General features: G+C 34.2%; 1 protein-coding gene across 9 annotated transcripts in view; it reads left to right on the top strand.

Moving 5' to 3' along the window:
- Positions 1-18891, top strand: part of RABGAP1 (RAB GTPase activating protein 1) — a 158943-nt gene that overhangs the window by 55526 nt on the left and 84526 nt on the right. For all 9 annotated transcript variants that reach the window (XM_059925567.1, XM_059925565.1, XM_059925570.1 and 6 more), the window contains 5 exons: positions 2092-2202; positions 2918-2984; positions 3659-3761; positions 4461-4630; positions 15210-15384. In XM_059925567.1, coding sequence (XP_059781550.1) covers positions 2092-2202; positions 2918-2984; positions 3659-3761; positions 4461-4630; positions 15210-15384 — 626 coding nt within the window. The remainder of the gene's footprint in view (positions 1-2091; positions 2203-2917; positions 2985-3658; positions 3762-4460; positions 4631-15209; positions 15385-18891) is intronic.

Consider the following 18891-nt stretch of genomic DNA (forward strand, 5'->3'; position numbering starts at 1 on the left):
ATCTTTTTGTTGCATTGTTTTCCTGAATTTATAGTTACAGTAAAAAATAGTGTTGTGTGACCTAATACACTGATGAAATCATTGACAAGTATGCCTTTCTTCGTCAGATTTGAACTTTTCAAATGCAGTTCCTTTCATCCAGTGATTCTGTAGTATGTCTAAGAATTTACAGAAACAATCATTGCGGTGCCAAAAGAGTTATCAGCATGAACATTCCCCTTAACACAATAATAGCAAAATTAAAAAGTGGAAATTAAATGTTGACCAGAATAGAATGGTTAAAATTCGATGCATTTCACAATATATACAAATATCAAATCGTTATGTTGTAAACCTGAAACTAATGTTGTATGTCAGTTATACCTAAAAAAAGATACAATGGTATACCCATATGACTTACCACCTATTTAAAAAATACATGTATATATAGTTAGCCATAGTACAAGATAGATTGTGGTTTCGCCATAGCATAAATATAGACCAAGTGCCATGGCAAGAATTAATGCTCTTCTTTTCATTCCTGAAAAAGTATAATCCTTACATTATTAAAATGAGAAACCTGCATTTCAGTTTAGCCCTTAGGAAAATGGAGCATTTTCATTTATATCATTCAAAACACTTCTTTCTGATCTTATTTAATCTACAAAGTACCCCATTTGATATTGTCCTTATTTTATAGGTAAAGAAAGCCAGGGAAGATAACCTGGATGTCTGTTTCTTAATTTACACAATAGGAATTAAATGTAAAATTACTTGGTTGGATCCATTCAATGATAGTGATAAGACCAGAAATACAATCTAGACCCCCCGACATCAGTGAAGTGAACTTCCACTGCTTATACTCTCCACCCTGCTTCCTATTAATGTAGCTTTTCCTTGCCCTTCAGACTCAGGACACCAGTGATAACTTTATTTCCACTGTTGTTGTTTTAAATACTGCTGAGAGATGATATTATATTAATTTATACTTAAATATCCACAGAACATAGAGACTAGTGTATCTAATATAAATTAAAAACTGAGACCTGTCCATATCCTCATAGGTGAAAATTCTGTCAGCCACAGATATTTAACAGTTTGGTATGCAGAAGTTTTTCTTGCACGTTTGTCATTTTTAGACTCTTATGCTAAGATTCTTTGATTTTCTAATCTCAGCGTTATCACATGTTCTTGAATTGGTTACTGGTGTAGTAGTGCAGATGGGATTCAAACTAATTTTATTTCTTCAGAGCCAGTTTTTAGTTTGAGTAGGTACTCAGAGCTCTCATGTAGCCTTTTATATTATCTTCTAATGGTTCTATTGCTATTATCTTAAAGTTGTACAGTAATAAGGCACAATTTAGATTTGCTCTATATTGGCTGATTGCTGTAAGCAGATGTCCGCCTTTGAGAACAAAGGAGCTAGAGAAAGTGGTGAGTGGGAGACCAGGGGATTATTTTGGTAAACTGTCATTTAGAGAATATTTTCAACTGTTTTCTTAAGGTGATGTTTAACTGCATCATTAATGTTATTTTTATAGTTATTACACATGCTTACAGTAAGGTTATTGCTGCTTAAGGGAAGAATTAGGCAACAGCTTACTGTTGGCTATATTTTCCTCATTTCTTGTTTTTTGAAAGCACCTTGTTTTGGAATTCAAAGGATCTATATAATTAAGTATCTTTTCGTCATTATATATTTAAACAAATAAGGCATGAATAATTTATTTGTAAAAAACAGTGACTAAATAGAAAGTGAAAAAAACTAACATTTTTTGAGTGCCTTGGAGCTTTATAAATATCTAATTTAATTTTCACAGCAACAAAAAAGAAAAAACTAAAGCCACGTTTTAGGGGTCATAAGAGTGGTTTTGTAGCTTTTATAAATGGTTTCTATAATGGTTTAGTGGATTACATACAGTAATGATGATATTTTCATATCAAGAGGCAGATGATGATTTTTAAATATCTGTTATGATTTGAATACCAGGCATAGAAAAGAATTAAATCTGATTCTTTTCAGTGCCTGATTTTCAAATCATAACAAAAATTGTTCTGGTGTATGTTACAAGAAAGTGCTTTGCAAAATTAATGAAACATGTTGTTCTACAGTGCAGTTCCTAAAGATAAAGACAGACAGTGCTTTAAACTACGCCAAGGAATTGATAAAAAGATTGTCATCTATGTGCAACAAACAACTAATAAGGAACTTGCCATTGAAAGGTAAACATTTTTAGTAAGTTTGGCTTAAATATAAATTTTAGTTTTTGTCAGTCTAGTGGAGCAGTCATACACTGTATTCAAAAATGTATTTGCAAAAAAAAAAATGTATTTGCAAAATATTTTGTTCCCTGAGGAATTCTTTTGTTCATTAAAGTGAATACTTCATTCATTTTGAATTATCTCTCATAAATCTTCAGCTAATATGTTGATCTCAACTATGTGATAATACAAGGCAAACATAAAATTTGTTTATCTCGGGCTTCCCTGGTGGCGAAGTGGTTGAGAATCCGCCTGCCAGTGCAGGGGACATGGGTTCGAGCCCTGGTCTGGGAAGATCCCACATGCCGCAGAGCGGCTAGGCCCGTGAGCCACAACTACTGAACCTGCGCGTCTGGAGCCTGTGCTCCGCAATGGGAGAGGCCGCGACAGTGAGAGGCCTGCGCACCGTGATGAAGAGTGGCCCCCGCTCGCCGGAACTGGAGAAAGCCCTCACACAGAAACGAAGACCCAACACAGTCAAAAATAAAATAAATAAATAAATTTATTTAAAAAAAAATTTGTTTATCTCAAAGAAATAAAGATGATTTTGGTAATGCTATTTTATTGATAATTTTAATGTCCTTTTTTCTATCAATAAGAATTTTTTTTAAGTGATCTAATTTAAACATCTTTCTGTAGTCTTTTTTCCAAATTTATGTCAGTTCTTTTTTTGCAGGTGTTTTGGTCTTCTCCTTAGCCCAGGAAAAGATGTACGAAATAGTGACATGCACTTGTTAGATTTGGTAAGGATTGCTTTTTTTTTTTTTTTAAGTTTATACACTGTTTCCTCTATAAAGGTTGTTTCACCAAATCTAATGTAAAAGCACATTTATGAAGCAATAAACAAAGATAAGGGAATTTCCTTTTTCCTACTTGCTGTTTACTAGTTTGACCTTAGAGCTACTTAGTCTGTCTCAGTTTCTTGATTGTGTAATAGTGAATAATTCTTGTTTATCATGTAAGGTTGATGTGGGAATCAAAGGAGACATTTTGTGAGAGTTATTTGCAAACTATCATGAGCTTTATAAAAGTAGGTGGTGTTCATATTGTTGCTATTATATGAAAACCTTTATTTTCATAACTAAATTTATGTAGTAATTACTCACTTGACAGAAGAATTCAACATAGGTTTAGGTAGTAAATTTCCCTAGTGTCTGTACAATTTGATATGATTTGCAAGCATTTACTTTATGTATAACTTTTCAGGAGCAGTTACATAAATAATTGGCACATCTTTAATTTTAACTGTAATCATTTGTATATACTCCTAACTTTTATATATATATGATTCTCTTTCATATTCTTATATTTTTGTAACTTCTGTTTTTTTTAAAGGCAGCAGAATGGCGGTTAGCTGTTGTGTGTTTGTGGGGTTTTTTTATTTTTGCATTAATGTTGTTTTTACTCTTTTCTTTAGGAATCTATGGGCAAAAGTTCAGATGGAAAGTCCTATGTTATTACTGGGAGCTGGAATCCAAAATCCCCACATTTTCAAATTGTAAATGAAGAAACTCCTAAAGGTGATGCAGATTGCTGACATCATGAACAGAAATTTTAGTCCCGAGAAGATACCCAAATCTTAGCACTACTTATTTGATAAATATTTAGTGTTTACCTACTTCTGATGAAACCAAGGAATTTGAATAGTTTTTTGAGTTTACTATTAAATTTGACCAGTAAACAAAGTATTTTTTCCTCCCTCTCCTTTCTTCATTTTTTCCTTTTCCTGCTTCCTTTTCTATTTATGTACTTTTTAAAAATATATTATTATTTTTTTATTTACAGGCTTCTAAATATTCATTTTATTTTATTTTTAATTTACATTTATATTTAATTAATTTATTTACAGGCTTCTAAATATTCATTTTATTTTATTTTTAATTTACATTTATATTTAATTAATTTATTTACAGGCTTCTAAATATTACTTGTTTTTGTGGAGAGGTAATATATGCACATATAGTTAAAAATTCAAATGTATCTAGGGAAAAGCAAAAGTTTACCACAGTTCCCAGTGTCCCACCCTAAAAAGCACCACTCTGACCAGTTTCTTGTGTAGCTTTTCAGATATGCTATGCATAAACAACCCTTTTCAAGATGTTTCATACTCTTCCTGAATGTCATTTAAAGTTTGTAATAAAAGTAATTACTTTTACATTAATCATATGAGCAAATATATTTCCATTGAAAAAGTTTGCTTCTGCCTTCTCTCTCCCTAGATAAAGTGCTGTTTATGACCACAGCTGTTGATTTAGTAATAACAGAAGTGCAGGAGCCTGTTCGCTTTCTCCTAGAGACAAAAGTCCGAGTTTGCTCACCTAATGAAAGATTATTCTGGCCCTTCAGCAAACGTAGTACTACTGAAAATTTCTTTTTGAAACTAAAACAGGTACTGTACTTTTCTATAAATATAGATGGGGAAATAAGAGAAATTACTTCTGAGGCTGATTTATCATTAATCCATGCTGTCAATTAGATCTTTAGTTATGTGTATTTTAAATATAGTAAGAGGAAAACTGTCTTTTATTTTTACCCACCTATTTATCTTTTTGTTGCTCTTCACTTCTTCCTGAAGAACCAAGTTTCCATCTAGTCTCACTTGCCTTTAACCTGAAGAACTTCTTTTAGGATTTCTTTTAGTGGAGATCTGTTAGAGACATAACTCTCAGATTTCTTTATCTGAAAGTCTTTATTTCACTTTTATTCCAGTAGGATATTTTCACTGGGTATAGGGTTCGGGATTGACGGTTTTTTTCCTTTCAACACTTAAAGATGTCATCCCACAGTCTTGTGGTTCTCATTTTTTTTTTTTTTAAAGTAAGTATGTTCTTTTTTTTTTTTTTTAATTTATTTATTTGGTTGCACTGGGTCTTAGTTGCATCAGGCTGGCTCCTTAGTTGTGGCATGCAGGCTCCTTAGTTGTGGCATGTGAACTCTTAGTTGGGGCATGCATGTGGGATCTAGTTTCCTGACCAGGGATCAAACCCTGGCCCCCTGCATTGGGAGCACAGAGTCTTATCCACTGTACCTCCAGGGAAGTCCCTCTCATTGTTTTCGGTGAGAAGTCAGCATGCATTTATATTGTTGTTCCTCTTTGTAATGGGTCATTTTCTCTGGCTGCTTTTGATATTATTTTTTATCTTTGGTTTTTAGACCTTTACCTATGATGTGCTTACGTTTGGTTTTTCCTTCTGTTTGTCTTGAGATTAGCTGGGCTTCATGAATTTTTAAATTTATGGGTTTTTGTTTTTTTTTTACCATTTTGGGGGAAATTCTTACCCATTATTTCTTCCAACTTTTTTCCCTGCTCCATCTCTCTTCTCTCTCCTTAAGGGATTCCAGTCATACATACTTTTGACCTTTTGATACTATTGCACAGATCTCTGGGACTCTATTTATTTTTCCAAATATTTTTTGGTTTTTCCTTCAGATAGGATACTCTCTGTTGACCTATCTTAAAGTTCGCTTGACTCTTTCTTTCATCATCTCCAATCTGTTGTTAACCCCATTCAATGAGTTTTTTAAAAATTTCAGATCTTGTTTTTTTTCCTGGAATGCCCATTTGGTTCTTTTTTTAATAATTTCTGTTTCTTGTGAGATTGCCTCTTTGATCTTTATTTTAAGCAGATCTTCTTTTATATTCTTGAGCATAATTGTAATATAGTTACTTTAAAAATCTTGGGCTGCTAAATCTAATGTCTAGTGAGCCACATTTTCATGTTTCTTTGTCTAGTAATTTGGGATTATATATTAGACACTTTAAATGCTAGACTGCAGAGACTGTGTTATGGTCTTCTGAGTACTGAGTGTTTTAAAAAAAATGTATCAGGGGCTTCCCTAGTGGCGCAGTGGTTGAGAGTCTGCCTGCCAATCAATGCAGGGGACACGGGTTCGAGCCCTGGTCTGGGAGGATCCCACGTACCGCGGAGCGGCTGGGCCCGTGAGCCACAATTGCTGGGCCTGCGCGTCTGGAGCCTGTGCTCTGCAACGGGAGAGGCCGCGATGGTGAGAGGCCCGCGCGCTGCGATGAAGGGTGGCCCCCGCTTGCCGCAACTAGAGAAGGCCCTCGCACAGAAACGAAGACCCAACACAGCCATAAAAATAAATAAATAAATAAATAAATATTAAAAAAAAAAATGTATCAGTTAATTTGGTCAAAGTCAAACGCTATACTCTGTCTTTCCTGTGGTGGGCAGCAGATAAAATTTCTGTTCCCTTCTTTTAGCTTTTTTTTTTTGGCCCCGGTTGCCCCTCTACTTATTGTTCCTTTCTTTGCCTTCCTTTGTATCAAAACTCCTTGAAAGTAATCAAGTTCATAGTGACCTAAATTGCTAAATCCAGTGGTCAGTCTGAGTCTTTGTCTTAGTGACGTGTCAGGAGCATTTGATATAGATGATTAACTCCCTCCTCCTTAAATACCCCTCTTTCACTTAGCCTTTCACTTCAGCCTTCAGCCTTCAGCCTAAAATGCTCTACCTACCTGTCCTTACCATCTCAGTTTATGGGCATCTTCTAGTAGTTGCTTAGGCCAAGAATTTGGCTCTTATTTTTCACACCCCATATCCAGTCTGTCAAGAAATTCTGTTTTCTTTTAAAACATATCTAAAAGCTGACTACTTCTTACCACCTAGATTACATTAACTTCATCTGAATCATTGTTTTCACCTGGATTATTGGAGTAGCCTTTTCACTCATCTCCCTATTTCTATTTTTGTCACCTTTTGATATATTCTCAGTATAGCAGCCTAACATCAAATCACGTCATCTTTCTGCTCAAAATTCTCCAATCCTATTTCACTCCATAAAATCCTAAGTCCTTCTAGTAGGTTGTAAGACCGTATCTGATCTGCTGCCTATTAACGTTATAAACGAATTCCTCTCTTTTACTTCTTACTTGCTTCCTCTGCTCTAACCATGCTCTTAGGGCCTTTGCTATCAACTGTTCCTTCTACCTAAAATTCTCTTCCCCTGGATCCCACTTGCTATTATTCACCTCCTTCAAGTCCTCATCTTCTTCAGGTCTTTGCTTAGATTTACTTTTTAGCAACTCATGACCACCCCCATTTAACACTGCAGTTTGCCTGATTACTGGTACTGCTGATTCCCTCCCCATTGATTGTTTTTTTTAATTAATTAATTAATTAATTTATTTTTGACTGTGTTGGGTCTTCGTTTCTGTGCCAGGACTTTCTCTAGTTGTGGCAAGCGGGGGCCACTCTTCATCGCGGTGCGCGAGCCTCTCACTATCGTGGCCTCTCTTCTTGCGGAGCACAGGCTCCAGACGCGCAGGCTCAGTAGTTGTGGCTCACGGGCCTAGTTGCTTCGTGGCATGTGGGATCTTCCCAGACCAGGGCTCGAACCCATGTCCCCTGCATTAGCAGGCAGATTCTCAACCACTGCGCCACCAGGGAAGCCCCCCCACTGATATATTTTTAATTTTTTTTACAGGGGTGTTAGTTTCCAACATACTGCAAAATATACTTCTTTTTATTTTGATTATTACCTATTTTTCATATAAGAAACCTCTACTAAGGCAGTATTTCTAATCTGACTTGTTCACTGATTTATCCCAAGCAAATAGAACATGATAGTTCTTAATACATATTTATGAATTAATTTTATTTCATGTAACTCTGAAATTCCATTATATAAGATTATAGTGTTGTATGTGGATTTACTTGAATATACTTTTCTGTAGCAATAAATATTTTAGTTCCAGTGTGTCCAAGTTAGCCCTTTTGGTTATAGTTAGAAAAAGGTAGCAAGCAGAACAGGAATAGAGATTTCTTTTCAGTGTTATCTTAAGAGACAAAGTAAATCTGGGTTTCCTAGCATTGTTCTCCCAGTTCTTCACTATGACAGGAGCAAAGGATTAGCGTAGGATTATCATCTAGAACTTGGCTTTTGAGTCAGAGTACATGGATCTTACCATTGACTAGTTTTATGACTTTGAGCAAGTTCCTTCAACTCTCTCAGCCTCAGTTTACTCAGCTGTGAAATGGCAGTGATAGAATCTTCCTCATAGTGTTATTGTGACATTAAGTGAGAAACTGTACAACGTACTTGGAATAGTTCCTAGCACATAGTATGTTCTTCATGCATTTTAGCTATTATTATTGAGAGGGAATTCAGTGGGACAGCAAAAACACTTAAGTCATGAAATCAGAACAGCATCGATTATTTAGTGGATTAGCTCCAGGGGAAGAAGGCTTCAGAAAGAAAACCAATTTACAAGCATTATTTTACAAGTTTAGGGAATGGGTGGAAATGATTCTTAATAGTTTCTAGAGTAAGAGTTAGCAAACTAATTGTATAATATTTTTTAGTATAGATTTGTATGTAAAAAAAATTCTCTTTAATTAGAATTCTGTTTCTTTAATCTTATCTCAGTGAACATAAGTAAGATTACCCTGATCTTGCTTTTCCCTTGAGGTCTTATGTTATACAGCAGTGATTCAAAGATTGCATGGGTTTACAGGAATATTTCTTCTGTGGTTTGATTTAGAATAATGTATCTAATTAGGCTAACAAATGACTTGTCAGGGTAGACTAGCCAAAAACAGATGTATGCCTGAGACATAGCCTGATAGACTATTCTAGACTCTCTGTTAAAGTTACAAGCTAAACCTAGGCTGAGTTGTCAGTATTTTCTTTGCAAAAAGCTGAAGTTTATATGTGGAAGCTGGGAGGAGGGCAGGGAATTCCTGAGAATAATGTCTCATTTTTCTCATTTGTATGTCTTGGGGTGGGTGTGAGGGGTAGTCAGGGGGAAAGAACAGAGGCAGTATGAAGAATTTGAACAGTTTTTTTTTTGTCTTAGTGCACTTAGGGCACTGTTAATTCTCATCCCTTGCAACACAATAAACTAAGTTTATTTATTTCCTCTTTTACGTTCATGGCTTTAAAAATTAATAGCAGTTACCACTAACTGAGGCCCTCCTGTGGCAATCACTCGACTAGCTACTTTCACTTTTCCTGTCTTATGTAATTTTCATAGTGATCCAGTGAGGATAGTGTTTACATTTTATAGATCCAAAGATGTAAAATAGATTTTATGGGATATTGTGTGAGCAAGATTCATACCTAAGCCTTCTAAGAGTCTCAGCCAGGGTTCTTCCCAAAGAAACATCCTTCTTTCGTCTTTATTTCTGTAAGAGTATTTTTGGGATTTACTTAAGTCAAATTAAGCATAATTTAAAATTTTAACCTCTTTGCAGTTCTCATTAGACAGAAAAGGAAGCACTGCTACAGGCCAAATTTTTAAAATATTCAGTATATAGTTTCTGTTTATTGCTGATGTATGGGAAAACAATTACAGAAATGTTATTAAAAATACATATTTAAAAATTGATTCTTTTTCCTTTCACTAAAATTATCTGGTGACTCAGTAACTCCTTTTTAGCCTGGAAGCCTTCCCAACTGTGGGGATTCCTATATTAAGATGGCACCATATTAGAGAAACTTTTAAAATTAGTGGGGAATGAAAGAAGAGGAAATGGTCTAAAGACTAGATTTTCCAACAGTAACATAAAGTGAATAAAAGACCAACTAATCATTCTTAAATTCTTAAAATTATAGAATTATAGAATTTTCATTGCTAAAGACACTGTAGGGGTCTTAAAATGTTTTATTTTATTTTATAAATAAAATTTTATAAATGAAGAAGCTAATGTCTGAAAGACTAAGTGATGTGGCCAGTGTCATATAGACAAGTAATTTGTATAACCATCCGTACTGGAAACCCGAGCTTCTATCTCTTTGTGTATTTGCTGTGTGTGTGTGTGTGTGTGTGTGTCTGTGTGTACGTGTGTGTACACACAGGCACAGTCACATGTATGCAGTACACCACTGTACCTCTCAAGATAGAAAATGCTTTCTGTACCAGAGCTCTTCAACTGCTAAATCAGGAGGCACAGGTTCAACTATTCCTGGGAAGTATGATCACTTGGTTAAGATGGTGACTACTGGATTTCTCCTTTGTAAAAGTAGATTTTTCTTTTTGCATTTAGCAGATCATCTTTGAGGTGGTACTTTGGCAACTTCCAAATATCCTTTTCCTCAGCACCTTTCTAACTAATGGTTTTAGCATTCGTTGATGATCCCTGCCTGAATCAGTTGAGTTCATTCACATATTTTTAATAGTAATTAAACATTACAGGGTTTTTTCTTTTCTTATACATGTATATGTTTATTAATATTGAATATTTAAATAATAATAATAATAAATTTATTTGCTTTCTCTTACTTTATCAGAGAGTTAAAAAATATCAGTATTGTAGGAAACACCCTTAATGAGTGATGTTTATTTTATTGCTCCTGGTAAATTTATAACAAAATTTTATAGACTTGTAAAATGTCTGTTGAGAAAAGGTACTATTATATGGGCTTACAAAACATAAATTTCAGTTGTTTAAAATTCCAGTGAGGACAAACTTATATTTTAATTTAATACAGTTAACTGATGAGGATAATTAAACATCAGTTAATAAACTTGCACCATTTCTAAAATATACATAATGTCACACTGCAATTTATGTACAACTTATGTTATACACGTTTCTTTCAATTGGAAATAAAACCCATATTTTAAAATCAGTATATACTTTAGAAATGTAAACATCTAAATGAAAAAGTTTCCAAAATATTTAGTGTATTCGACCTTTTCCACAGATGCTTAAACAAATTTGGCGGAGAAATAGCTATTAATATAACTGCAATACCTGTGTATTTTTTCATGTTTCTCATTCTGTGTATGTAAAAAATACAGGTATATAATATGAAATTATTTGACTATAGTTTTAAATTCCCATTAATTTCCCATTCATTCAAAAAATCAGTATTGCAATTAATATTAAAACTGTTGAGTGAAGTTTAAGATTTTGTGGAACCTCTTTTTGTCCTTTGAACGTGTTCTAGTAAGATTATATTCAGTAAAATCAGTACTGTTCAAAAGTTAGCTAGAATATTTTCTTTTCGTTGTAGTTCTGTTACCATTTGACATATAGTTAGATTTATTTTCATATTTTTGATTTGGGGGCTTGGGGTATTTTCCTTTTTGGTTTAATTTATTTTTTGAATATTTAAAATACTTACATGCTACAAAAGTCAAAATTATATAAAAATGTATACTCTTAGGTCTTGGTTTCATTCATATCTCCCTTTCCCCAACCCTATAGGTAACCATTATTATTGGTTTCTAGGTTATCTTTCTAGTGTTTCTTTTTGTGAAAATAATAAAATACTTCTATGTATTTTTTAACTCTCTTTTAAACAAAAACTAGCATACTATATATATTTTTCTGCACCTTGCTTTTTTATCTTAATATATCCTGGTGATCATTCCATGTAAGTTTATAGAGATCTTCCTCATTCTTATTAACGACTGCATACTACTTTGTTGTTTGGATAAATCACGCTTCTTTCAACTAGTCCTTTATTGATTAATACTTGGATTTTTTCCCAAGCTTTTGCTATTCTAAATAATGTTGCAGTATAGCACTTCGTGCGTGTATTTTTTTGATTTTATGAAAGTGCATCTTAGAGTAGATACCTATTGGTGGAATTACTGGCACATGAGGTAATTTTGCATTTGTAATTTTGTTCTGTTTGCCATGTTCCCCTCTGTAAAGGTTGTAATCGTAGAGATTAGCAGGTATGAGAGTACCTTTTTCTCCAGAGGCTTATCAGAGTGCGTTGTCAAACATAAGGATCTGATGGTAGTTTTAATTTATCCTCTGATGAATGAAAACAAGCATTTTTTTTTTCAGATGTGTAGGGGTGATTTTTCTTTCCTTTTTTGTGAATTGTCTCTTCATATTTTTTGCTCTTTGGTTTTGGCCATTTCCCTTAATTTTTAAAAGTTCTTTATGAAATCAAAGAGAGTAACCCTTTGAGATATAATTTGCAAATATTTCTCCTGGTTTGTCACTTGTCCTATGACCTAAATTATGATGAGTCTTTGGGGTTTTTTTTGCCACACAGTTTCTTTCTTCTATACTTGAATTTATCAAGTTTCTCCTTTAAAGCTTCTGGATTTGGGGTCATAATTAGAAATGCTTTCCCTACTCTCAAGTAATAAAGGAATTTATACATTTTCTAATATTACTTACATGGTTTCATTTGACTACTTTTATTTATATCTCTAATTTATTAGTATCTTATTCTGTTATATAGTGTAAGGTATGGATCTGATTTAAAGTTTTTTTCAAATGACCATCCACTTGTCCCAATACCATTCATTGCAAAGTCTAACTTTTCCCCCAGTGATTTGAGATGCCACCTTTATCATATATCAGATTTTCATATGTATTTAGAACTCTTTTGGTTTTTATGTTCTTTTTGATTGATCTTTATGTTACTCATTCACTGATACCACACTGTTTTAATTACATAGACATGTTTTTATATTTGGTAGGGCTAACTTTCCTCCTCAGCTGTTCTTCTTTTTCTGGGTTTTGCTAAGTATTCTTGATTATTTATTTTTACATAAACTTTAGATTCAACCTTTGTAGCTCTGGAAGAAAATTATTGGTGTTTTTATTGGGGAGAATTGAAATCTTTGTGATATTAATATAGAGTCATCTTTTCCAAGAACTTGTGATATCGTTCCACTTATTCATGTCTACTTTTTTTTTTTTTGGTCTTTTAAGAGTGCTTTTTGAAAGCTTTTTATTATAGAAAATTCAAATGTACACAGAAATAAAAAGAATAATATAATGAACCCCATGTACTATTACCCAGCTTCAACAATGAACAACATTTTTAATAGCTGGAGTTCTTGACTTACAGGCAGGGTCCACTTCTTGACTCCATATTTATCTGACTTCAAAAGGGCAGTAGTGCTCTGGTGACTGTCACTCAAAGAGGAGTTTCTAGGTGAAGTGCAATGGTTATTACATTCATATAGTTTCTGAGAAAAAATTTTAAAGGTAAAGAGTTATGTTGATCTTTGAAATGTTCCAGATAGCAATTAACTAATGTTTTAGAGAGTAATTTAAAACAAAAGTAAATCCTGTTCCCTATCAAAGCATATTTGAAATTAAAAATCATAATTACAAATTTAGAATGAACATATGTCAAAGATTTAATTTAATTCATTAGGTAGTGAGGCGGCCAGTAAGATGGTAAAACTGGTTCTAAGTATTTGAGAAACTTGAGTTTATATAGTCCTTTCTTTAAAAAAAAAAAAAAGAATGTTAGAACAAGATTGCTGGGTTAGAAACAAAACTGGTTAATGTCCTATAGGTAACCTTTGGGTTATCTTTTCTATTAGACGGAAATCATTTGCATAGCTATTGGACACAAGCCTACAGATTAATATGTAACTTCACAGAGTCTGGGTCCTTTAATTAATAATAAGTAATTCAGTCATTTATTCACCTAGAAAATTAAATAATTCTTTGGTGGACATGTTAAAGTCAGCACATCTGGGTCTGTGTGTCAAATCTGGCCTGGCACTTGCTTTTATAAAATGCTTTTGAAACACAGCCACACTCACTGTCTATGGCTGCTTTTGCACCATAATGGCAGAGTTGAGTAGTTGCAGCAGAGACTACTGGCCCACATAGCCTAGAATACTTACTTTTTGGCCCTTTACAGAAAAGTTTGCCAACTACTATATTAAACAGTGCTTCAGGATGATATTGAAAGGACATGTTGCCACTACCTAAGCCTTCCAGGATTGCGGTAGTTTTTCTTAAGAACCCAAATGAACATTAGGATGACAAAATCTGGTCTCTGCCTGGTATTTCTGTACCTAACGAACCTCTTATTGCTCCCCCTCTTCTGTATTTTTACTTTATCCATGTGTATCTTTCTCTTCGGTGTTGCTACCTTTCTATTCTAGTTGTCTCTGTATCTTTTCCTGTAGTTCTGTCTTGTCCTCCTGCTCTGTATTTCACTTTTTTCCTCCTCCTTAAACTGACTCTAATATGGAATGTTAATATATTTAAATATTGTACTGGTAAAGTGTTACATTCCCTACTCTTAATTTTTTATTTTAAGCCCTTTAAAAAAAATTTTTTTTTAGTTTATTTATTTATTTATTTTTGGCTGCGTTGGGTCTTCATTGCTGTGCGTGGGCTTTCTCTAGTTATGGCAAGCAGGGGCTACTCTTTGTTGTGATGCATGGGCTTCTCATTGCGGTGGTTTCTCTTGTTGTGGAGCATGGGCTCTAGGCAGTCGGGCTTCTGTAGTTGTGGTTCACAGGCTCTAGAGCACAGGCTCAGTAGTTGTGGTACACGGGCTTAGTTGCTCTGCGGCATGTGGGATCTTCCCGGACCTGGGCTCAAACCCGTGTCCCCTGCATTGGCAGGTGGATTCTTAACTACTGCGCCACCAGGGAAGTCCCTTAATTTTTAATTTAGGTCAATTTAAACTGTTATGTGCTTGTCTTAAGATAAACCCAGAATATAAAACAGTTTGAGCTATCAAAAATTTTATTTGTTCTATTAATCTCTTTTCTGTCACTTACCTCTCCTCCCACCCCCAGTTGTAGCTTTCAGTTGAAGAAAAGTTCCCTATTCTGTTATAATTAAGCGAAAGGATTTGGGGGGGAGGGGCATGGAGATAAGACTTTCTTAGTTCTAAACTTTATGTTTTAGAATATTTCTAAAACATTTTTTTCATGTATAGTTTTATGTAGGAAACCTTGAACAAAACAAAGTAATTGGGGAGCTGCAGAACGGTTAACTTTTTAGTTCACACTTACTAAATATTGGTAGTTGGATGTTTGATGATACAGTCTGAATACAGTAAATAAAATTGCAGAACTAGAGCCCTGCTCAGTAAATATCCTATTTACCTTTTCCTAAGTCTAAACATATATTTTTCTATTTAGAAAAGGTTACATTTTGTTTAGATATTTAAAGTAATACCTTTCTATTCTCATATCCTGTATGAGATCAGAAGTAGTGCTCAATTAAAAAAATGTTTTATCCCTTGATAAATAATGTATTTTCATCTTCAAGATAAAGCAAAAGGAGAGAAAGAACAATACTGACACTTTATACGAAGTTGTTTGCTTGGAAAGTGAATCAGAGAGAGAGAGGAGGAAAACTACAGCCAGTCCCTCAATTCGCCTGCCACAGTCTGGATCTCAGAGTTCAATGATACCTTCTCCTCCAGAAGACGATGAAGAGGAAGGTAAATTGTAGGGAGAGCTTAATTTCTATTTTGGGGTGGCAGACCATACAGACCTTTACAGTTTTATCAGGGAATTGATAAAGTGACATAGTATTTTGAATTCTTTTAAAAGGACTGTGGGAGATTAAAAAGTGATTAACATAGGACTTTCTTTAAGGTAATTGTAACCAAGTTAGAAAAAAATGAGATTTATAATTAGTGCTTTTTTAAATAATCAGTCTGCTAGCTTAGTGTATTAATATAGCACATTTTTAGAGCAAATTTGACACAGCTTCCACCTCAATAAATGTTCCCATCTCAACTGATTTATACATTATTGGATTTTCACACTGATAAATATTAGAAATCAACCAGTTCTTTATTTTTTCCTCTTTTTTCTTATGGTTATATCTGTAAACTATTCTATCAATCTGTGTTAAAAGATGCAGTATACAAGTGAGATATGAAGGGAAGGAACACAGGAAAAGTGAAAGTTTGGGAGGCATTTTCCAATTTATAATTTTGTACCAGAGCTTTATTTTTAAGGGCAAAAGCAAGCTGATTATGAGAGGTCATATGAGGCATGTATCTATGTGAGCTTCACAAGAAGTGTTTTAGAAAATTCATAGACGAGAATTCATTTCTCATTGTGGAGTATGTGGTGGAGCACCATGAATAGTTTTTTAGCTGGAACTTTTAAAGTGCAAGGAGAATTCAGGGATAAAGGGGCTGGTTTGGGCACTTCTGGCTAAGAAATTACATTAACAAAAGCATGGAGGTGGCAGGAATGTCTGATTGGGTTAAAAGAAATACATATCCATGATTATATGTCCTTTTTTCAAGTTTAGAGCAAGCTCTTACTTTCCACTTTCTGTTGTTCCCTGTAACTTCTACTTTTTCTGTGACTAATCAGCTTAGGATCATTTCTTAGTAATACTGATGGCCACCAGTTACTAGATGCTTAATATGTGGTAGACAGGTACTTTGTTTATAAAGTAATCCTTTGTTTATATAGTCCTCACAAATATCCTGAAAAATAGGACTTATTTTGAATATACTTATTTTGAGCATAAGGAAATAGAATCTCAGAAAAGTGAATTTGCCCAAGGTCACAACAGCTGGAAATTGGCAGGGAGGATTTTAATCCAGGTCTGTGAGTTAATAGTCTGAGCTCTATTCTGTCACCATCTCTGGGCATTTAGTTCACATAAAGCATTTTGAAGTGCAAAGAAAGCACATATGTTGCTTTGTGAAGTCAGAGATACAATTTATGGTCTCCCTGCAGAGGCGATTTAAGTCATGTTTTAAGGCTGGGAAAGGTGAAATTGTTCCCACTGTTTGAGATTGTCTGCTGTATAACTGGTTCTGGAGACTTTCAGTTTCCCTTCTAGGTCAACACTGCTTAAGATGCAGAGCAAATAAAAGTTTATAGAACTTTCCTCCCCTTAAACTCAGGAATTTAAAAAAACACCCAAAATTGAGAAAGACACTCTATTTATTATGAAACCAGAGACTGCTCAAATCTCCATACTATAGATGTTAAAGGATATCTACCAGTTACAAAGAAATTTGGGCCCAACTAATAGATAACATCAGGATTGAGATGTAGTTCTAATCTCTAGCAGGCACGGATTTTTAATGTAATTGAGGGGGTTCAGAAGGCCTCTACTGACAGCTCTTAACTGGGGAGAGATAAGGACTAACAGCAGTCAGCAGCCCATGGGAGAATCAGGCAACACTAGAACACAGCTCTGTAAAGGAAGAGAGCGTGTCCTTTTCTGCCCCACATTATTTCCCTGGTGTGTAACCCAATTCCTGGTATATAATAGATGCTCAGTAAATATTGGCAGGATGAGTAACCCTCCTGGGGTCCATTTCCATAGTGAAAAGTTAATGACAGGAGAACTGGGACTGAAGAAGACTTCAGCCATGCCATCTTTTAATTCTCTCTAATGGAGTATACAAACAAGGGAAACTGGTCCTGTTGTGATGTTTGCTTCATGGAAAGAAATGGCTGTAATCCTCTAAAGAGGCTCCTTTATCCATAGGACATTTGTGCTCACAGGGCCGGAAGCCAGCAGTTATAAATGGGAGGTGTTCAGAAAACGTTCTGAACACATCCAGACAGTAAAAGAGAATTTTGTAAGATAGGTCTTCCTAATCTCTTTAAAGGAATTATCTCTTGTAAATTTTAGTACATTTTTTAGTAGCTGCCGTCCCCCAAAGACGTTTTGTTATATTGACATTTTTAATGAGTAGAGAATTACTTGAGGCATATAGAAAGTAGGGCCAATTCTGGCAAAATAATGAAGCAGGGGAAGTTTATCTTAGTGCACTGGAGCCTTTCTCTTTTCCTTATCTATCTGCAGAGGTCTCACGTATATTCAGTCTGTCCTCTGCCATAACTCAACTATGAAAACTGCTGATAATGTTCAAGGCATTATAATGTAAATAAGTTTAATAATAAGTATCCTGGATTTCTGAGCCTTTAAAATGAGTGCTCTCAGATATGCCATCTCTAAAGGGATGCCAATTCATGATGTAATCATCAGAGGTGTAAAGATCAAAACTTTTTAAGGCAGGTTAAACCAAAAAATCTAGATACAGCATTGGTTGAGGACACATGGAAACAAGTACTGTTGTACCCAACTAGTGCAAATATCAATTGGTAAAACCATTTTGGAAGGCAGTTTGTCAGTAAGTTTCAAAATCCTTAAAAGCATGCATTTTTTAACCCAGGGAGTTCTCTTCTGGGCATATACCCAATAAAAGCAATGAGATATGTTCATCCTGATACTATTTGTAGCAAAAAGTTGAAAACTCACCAAGTATCCAACAAAAGAAGATTATTAAGTAAGTCTTAGTTCATATTTTCCCCCCACTTTCATTACACTTTTCAATTTGTCTCACATGCCTTTATCATTGCCACTTTTTTCACTGTCTTTATGTCTTATAATCTTTGACTTCGTATTCAAATTTACATTTCCTAATTATTTGAACTAAGTTTGAAATGATTCATTTTGGTCCTTTTTTAAATATTTTTGTGCTTTCTATTATAAATTATGTCATTGTAGAAAATTTAGAAAGTCATAAAAACATAAAGGAGGAAAAAAAAATCATAACTCCATCACTCAGTGTTAATGTTTTTGGTATAGTTCATTCCAGACTATTTTCTATTTTTTAACATAGATTATAATGAAGATTTAGCTCTTATGTTTATTTTATGTGGTATTTTGTGAGATCATTATGTAAACAAGTGTCAACACAAATTTACATTGTAAACATGTATCATAATTTATTCTGACATTCTCTGCTTTCCTATTTTTGTAGCTTATGCTTAGGTGGTTTGTAATTTTAACTGTTAAACATAAGACTGCGATATATTTTCATGTATAAAGCTGTTTGCTTTGGAATAGGTGAGAGAACATACATTTTGAGTCCTATCATTTTATAATTATATGGCTCTTTTCTGCAGTTGACATAATATAGACCTATATGAAAAGCAAAAGAGAATTAAAGAGATTACAA

Source organism: Balaenoptera ricei, chromosome 6 (genome assembly GCF_028023285.1).
Source record: "Balaenoptera ricei isolate mBalRic1 chromosome 6, mBalRic1.hap2, whole genome shotgun sequence".
Classification (NCBI taxonomy): Eukaryota; Metazoa; Chordata; class Mammalia; order Artiodactyla; family Balaenopteridae; genus Balaenoptera; species Balaenoptera ricei.